Here is a 6,216-nt window from a genome sequence, read left to right as displayed (position 1 = left end):
TGGTGGTACCAGGGATCAAACTCAGAACCTTGCACTTGCCAGGCAAGCACTTATTAGCATTTTCATACTTAGACTACAAAAAGTGTCCACAGGAAAGATGTAGGAAGCCATTTTGCATGTTAATGTATATACTGGGGCAGTGATCCGAATTGCCACATGAGTTGGTGATCATCCCACCACAAAGTGGAGAGGAGAAATGACACATTTATTGTGTACTTCACATTCTAAAACAAAACAAGTGGGGGACTGGGGAGATAGCTCAGTAGAATAAGCATTTGCCTGGCAAGCGCAAGGGCCTGAGTTCAATCCCCAGTTTCGCAAAAAATTATATATATATATATAATTTTTCTCCTGAGCCCAGGCCATCAATTCTCAAGATTCACTGTGGACTGGAATTCCTAAGTCTTGTGGGAAAATCTGATTTGACAGGTCTGTATGACACTCCACCGAGAATCAGCATGCAACAAATATTGCAGATAACCTGATGCATGGTGTTTGGACACTGGGGCTTAAGGATAGAGTGGGGACTGTCCCTCTTGCTCAAGACCTTCCCCAAGCCCCAAGTGCCCTCATGTGGCTACAGCTGAGCCAAGCAGGTGCCCTACTGTAGTGCTCAACGAGCCACAAGTGAAGTGGCTTGTGCTTTACTTCAAGCCACTGTGAAAAATAACTCCTTGATCCCCAAATGAAGTCAGACCTGTACACATTCTTTTCTTGGATTTAAATGCACCCCCCCTTGAGATAGGGTCTCACTATACGGTGCAGGCTGGGTTTGAACTTGCTTATGTAGCCCCAGCTAGCCTCGAACTCAGTGATCCTTCTGCCTCATCTTCCTGAGTGCTGGGGTCACAGGCATGTACCATCACACCCAGAGAATGTCCTCTTTGGTCTGGGCTAAATCTGTTCCTTGAGTCTCATCAAAGAAGCCACCTCTAGCCGGAAGCCTCCTCTGAGCCTCCAGGGCAGCTGCGGTGAATCTGTGGTAGAGGTGCTGCAGCAGGCTGGCTGCTCGTTATTGAAAGCTCTGAAAGATTCAGCCCTTCTCTACGCTGTAAGGTGCCCTCTGCCTTCCTGGATATCCCCTTTTGGCCCTCACAGGACCCACACCAGCCTGCATTGTCAATGCCTGCCTTCCCCACTACACTGTGACATTCTTGTAAACAGCAAGTAGATCTGGGCCATCTCCAGGCCCCCCGAGGCCAGTTGAGAGCTGGACAAACAGAGAAGCTGAGTGGACACGGTGAGAGTAGGGAGAGGGCACAAGGGACTGAGACTGGCTGGGCCCCTGCAAGGGAAGGGTCGCGGGGCCGGGCCAGGCCACACCTTGTCTATGTAACTCCGGCCCAGCTCCTTCACTTCCTGAAGGTGGACCTGGGCTTGCGCCTGGCTCTTCTTGCCCATCCGCTTCCGACAATGCTTCCGGCAGAGACAGAAACCGCAGCTGAAGACCAGGAGGGCGGAGACCAGCACGATGGTCGCCAAGGCCCAGGGTGGCACTGCAAGGGGTGGAGTGGACTGGCATCGCTACCCTGGGAGGCCCGGGGCTGGCTGAGCCCCGACTCCCTGGCCTCGCCCACTACCTAGCCATTTATTCCTTCCAAAAGATCTCACCTAGAGAGGCTAATCGATGCCTTAACCCAGGATAACACCATTTTGCTTACTTATTAGTTCCATTTCCTTTTCCACCCCAATTTCTGCTCGATACCTGATGCTTTCAGAAGCCCTACCCCTTCCTGGACCTCATTTTCTCTATCTGTAAAATAAGAGGTGGATCCACCCATTCATGGACCCCAGATTCCATTCCACGCCACACGCCCTGATCCGCTCCTGGTTTTCCTTCCTAACCTGTTCCTTTCTTTCCCTATTTCCTTCTAATTCCAGTGGAGGATGCTGACACCCTAATCCCAGTCTTATCCCCCGCCCTCCTCCCCCCACGACTGTCCTCCCCCCATCGTTCCTCCAGGGGTCCCACAGGCTCCGCGTTGGCTCAGCCCAGGTCAGCTCACCTGCACCCTGGCTGATGCGGCTGGAGTCCGGAGGGGCGTTGGGAGCCGGAGGCCCTGGGGTCAGGGGCTCCGGGAACATAGTGGCCGGGTCCCGCGCTGCTTGCTGCTGCTGCTGCTGCTGCTGAGGCACTCAAGTTCCCTAGGGCCCCACTCCCACCCCAGCATCCACTGAGTCCTCGACTATGAAGAAGACCCCGGCTGCATGGCTCCCGGGGCCTGCTGGGAGTTGCAGTCTCAGCCTCCCAGCGAGGCCAAGGAAAGCAAGGCTTTGGGGTCCCAATTCCATCCCACAGGATGTCTCCCCACTTCAAGTCACCGTCAGGCATCACCAAGACTTCTGCCCTTTCCAAGCTTGAGCCGGAAGAGGGCAAAGGCGCGTGGGAACCATCAGAAGAGTTGCCGGGAGCAACAGCCTGGCTCCAAACCAGCAGGGTGTGCGCACCTCTAGTTGTCAGGCAACGGCCTGTTGCCAGGACAACGGGCGGGGCTGACGCAGGAAGTGAAGTCGGGGCGGGGCCGGCTGACTCCAGACACTGTATGCACCTGGGATCCCCCACCCAGATCCCGAGTCCAAGGAGGCTGGCTAGCAGCAGCCCCCACACACGCTACATCTGGCCCTTCCCCCTCTTGCTGGGGGCGGAAGCGGGTATCGGATGCCTCTACTGGGTCCCCACGTTATCATGCCCCGTGGGTTTCTCCTATACACCCCAGCTCTTGTCTTCACACCTGTTCTCACCACTGCCTTAGTCTCCTCCATCTTGATCCCAAACAAGCACTGTCCATTCTAACGGGCTTCCCTCCTCTCTGGAATCTGGCTCTCTAGGCCGGGGGCGCTCCCCTCCCCCTTCAGCTCTTTGTCTCCACACCCATCATGTCTCCCGTCTCTAATCCCCGTCTCCTCGTTTCAAGCTCCAACCTCCCACTCCCTCGCTTGGTTCTTCACTGTCCCTCCAACTGCCCCTCCCCCAGCAGGCGCACCCTGTCCCTTGGGGATAGACCGAAGACAGGCTTGGCGGGCCCGGCGCTCTTACCTGCTGGATGGCTGGGCCGGACCTCCGAGCCACGTGGGTGGCGCTGTCCCGGGTGCTGAGCGCCGAGAAGGCGGCGCCTGTGAGTCTGGGAGGCAAGACGCCGCTCCGCCCCTCAGCCCGCCCACCCGGGAACTACGATGGCGCCGTGAGTCCCTAGGATTCTCTGTGTTCTGGTCCAGCCATCCAGCAGACATCCACACTGCTCACTGGCTCCACAACGCGCACGACACACACACCTCACACCCAGTCCCAGGAGTCAAGAGAACCCCTTCTAGAGGTCGGGTATCCTGCCCACCACCCGCGCCCCCAGTCACCACCTCAGGAGTGCGCACAACCCAGATCTTGGACACAGAGGCCTTCCCTAGAAGCCTTCCACGCCTAGCTACTTCTGAGAAGACCCTGGGTCTCCTGCAGGAGCCCACACCCACTCCCACCCAGTATCACACCCTGACCCAGAAATCCACTGGAGCAGCCTCTGGGGAGAACAATGATTTAATAAATTATGGGAAGTAGGAAAACATGTGGAGTGGGGTGCAGGGAGACCTCGGGCAGGGGATGCTGTAGCCCTCAGATCCCAGAAGCTGGCCTTGGCTTCCAAAGGAAAAGCAGAGCTGGGTCCAGCCTGCCCTTGCCCCTTGGGCTGCAGTCCTTCCTTCCTGAGAGCCCAGGCAGGCTCCAGATAACTGCCAGAGAGCCTTCCCCAGGCCACAGCTCCACCCTCCTGGTCAAGGGACCAGAGTCCAGGTCCGCCCAGTGCAGGCCCAGACTCCAGAGCAGCGGAGGAGCCAGTGCTCCCAGCATCCTCCCCACAGGAGCCAGGATCCTGGGCCCAGCCCTCCACTGTCCCACGGGTCCAGGAATCTGGGCTGGGAGACCCAGAGCTCAAGTGTGGCTGTTCTAACAGCCCATTCTCCGGCTTACACCTGTAATTCGTGGGCCCGGATGGCATCTGCATTCTCATAGATGAGGCTTGCCACATTCTTATACACTGCATCCTTCTGGACCGGGGTGGCTGCTGACAGCTCCAGGTGGCGCAGGATACACTGGTGCAGGAACACGTACTGGGCCTGCGTGGGGGCAGGCCGAGCACTGAGTCCTGGAACCCATCGCCCACCCCCACCCCCGCCCCAAGCCCAGGGAGAGGCACCCTCACCTCTGTCTGCACCATCAGGGGCCGGCTCTGCCTCATCTTCTTCATGAAGCCCAAGGGCCCCACGAGGCCCTCACACTCCAGCTGCTGCAGCAGAACGACCAGAGCAATGAGGGTGCCCGTGCGGCCGACTCCAGCACTGTGCAGGACAGGGGGAAGCAGGGTCAGGCAGAGGCGTGTTCTGCGCACCCAGGGGTCCAAGTAAGTGGGGGCCTAAGCTCAGTAGAAAGTGATGACAGCCACACCTGGCTCGTCCCCTCTGGGAGGCCCTGGTCCAGATCCCCAGACTAAAAAGGGAGCCTGTTACTAGCCCAGATCACAGATGGGGACATCTGGGGCAGGGTTCAGACCCAGGAGGATGAGCTCCTGGCTCAGCGCTTGGAAATTTTTGGCTTTTTGCAGAACTGGGGATTGAACTCATGCCCTTGTGCTTGCCAGGGAAGCGCTTATTCCACTGAGCCATCTCCCCAGCCCAGCACTTGGAAATTTCTTTAAGCCACTTTAACTGACTAATCCAGTGGCATTTTGTGCATTTACAATGCTGTGCAGGCCAGGGAGATGGCTCAGTGGAATGAGTGCTTCCCTGGCAAGTGCAAGGGCCTCAGTTCAATCCTCGGTTCCGCCAAAAAATAAAAAATAAAAAATAATAATACAATGCTGTGCAAAACACATTCATTGCCCCAAAAGGAGACCTTATAGTCATTAAGCAGTTGCCCCCGTCCCCTTCTCCCTCCAACTCTGGAAATGCATCTTCTGTCTCTGAGGAATTACCTGTTTTGGATATCAAGTGTTAATAGAACTGGGCATTAGCATTTCTCATTCTGCCTGGGTTTTTTCACTGATATACTGTTTTCTTTCTTTTTTTAAGGTGTTTGTTTGTTTGTTTGAGACAAGGTCTTACTGTATAGTCCAGGCTGACCTTGAATTCACTGTGTAGCCCAGGCTGGCCTCAAACACGTGGCAATCCTTTTGCCTGAGCTTCCTTACTGCTGGGATTACAGCTATGTGCGACCAGGCTGGGCCTGACATATTGTGGATCTGCCCTCCCCCGACCCCAGACAGGCATCGATAAATTGCCAAGGCTAGCCTTCTTCTTCTTCTTTCTTTTTCAGACAGTTATTATGGTTTGTGTGTAGTTGTGTGTCCCTCCCGCCCCCAAGCCTCATGTAAGTTATGGGACAGACCTGGCTGAAGGAGCAGCGAGTGGCTAGAGGGGCGGAGCCAGAGGGGGGCGGGGCCAGAGGGCGGAGCCAGAGGGCGGGGCCAGAGGGCGGAGCCAGAGAGGCGCCAACCATTAAACTAGCAGCCTGTGCTTTCTCAGAGACGTGGAGAGGGTCGTCCTGGACGCGGCAGCCCCCAGCCTCTCCTCCAGTGTCTTGAAACCTGCAGCAACTGTGAGCTAAATAAACTTTTCCTTCCTTCATTTTGAGTGTCAGGTATTTGTCCCACAAGGAGAGAAGAGTAACTAAGACAGAACCTGGTACCAGAGAAGTGGGGTCGTTGCTGTGGCTAAACCTGACAATATGGATTACCAGCTTTTGGAACTGGCTCACGGGAAGAGACAGGAAAGGTTTGAAGATTTCACCCACAAGCGAAGCAATGGAACAGCTTCGGCTGCTCTGTAGTGAAGATTCTGGTCAGAGCTCAACCAGAAGACTGATAGAAAGCCTGCCTGTAAGGACCAGGCTGGGAGGTTTCTGCGGGGAAGAGGGACTGCACTGGTTGTTGGGCTCCAGATGATTTGTGTTTTGGCTTGGCAAAAGGCTCCTCTGAATTTTGCCTGTGTCCAGAGACTTTGCCTGAGATTGAGATTAAACTTGGAGGACTGATTAATCTTTCAAAGGAAATCTCAAAGCAGTCAAATATTGGGGCAGTGGCATGGCTGTTGTTGGGGGCTTTTCATCAGATTTATGTTGAGAATGAAGAGCAAGAGCCCAGCAGAATGATCTAAAATGTTGAGTTTGGCCACAAAGAAAGCTCCCATAAAACTGTGGAATGCAAAGATAGAGCTGAGAGGCTCTCCACCGCC

The 6,216-nt window shown here is 55.4% G+C and overlaps 2 protein-coding genes across 3 annotated transcripts in view; both read right to left on the bottom strand.

The window, feature by feature from the left end:
• Positions 1–3,066, bottom strand: part of Syt5 (synaptotagmin 5) — a 5,855-nt gene extending 2,789 nt beyond the window's left edge. Inside the window, exons 1-3 of one of the 2 annotated variants that reach the window (XM_023707948.1) lie at positions 3,038–3,066; positions 2,007–2,225; positions 1,324–1,496 (exon numbers count right to left, since the gene is read on the bottom strand). In XM_023707948.1, coding sequence (XP_023563716.1) covers positions 1,324–1,496; positions 2,007–2,085 — 252 coding nt within the window. In that variant the 5' untranslated portion in view covers positions 2,086–2,225; positions 3,038–3,066. The remainder of the gene's footprint in view (positions 1–1,323; positions 1,497–2,006; positions 2,226–3,037) is intronic. The other variant, XM_004647683.2, reaches the window with a different exon arrangement.
• Positions 3,067–3,260: 194 nt separating this feature from the next.
• The window catches only part of Ptprh (protein tyrosine phosphatase, receptor type H), a 38,335-nt gene continuing 35,379 nt past the window's right edge, over positions 3,261–6,216 (bottom strand). The window contains exons 22-23 of the mRNA XM_023707978.1: positions 4,191–4,326; positions 3,261–4,104 (exon numbers count right to left, since the gene is read on the bottom strand). Of these exons, the coding sequence (XP_023563746.1) occupies positions 3,955–4,104; positions 4,191–4,326 (286 nt within the window). The 3' untranslated portion in view covers positions 3,261–3,954. The remainder of the gene's footprint in view (positions 4,105–4,190; positions 4,327–6,216) is intronic.

Source organism: Octodon degus, unplaced genomic scaffold (assembly GCF_000260255.1).
Source record: "Octodon degus isolate 3935 unplaced genomic scaffold, OctDeg1.0 scaffold00320, whole genome shotgun sequence".
Classification (NCBI taxonomy): Eukaryota; Metazoa; Chordata; class Mammalia; order Rodentia; family Octodontidae; genus Octodon; species Octodon degus.
The sequence above is the reverse complement of the archived record's forward strand: the minus strand, read 5'-3'. Positions and strand labels throughout refer to the sequence as shown.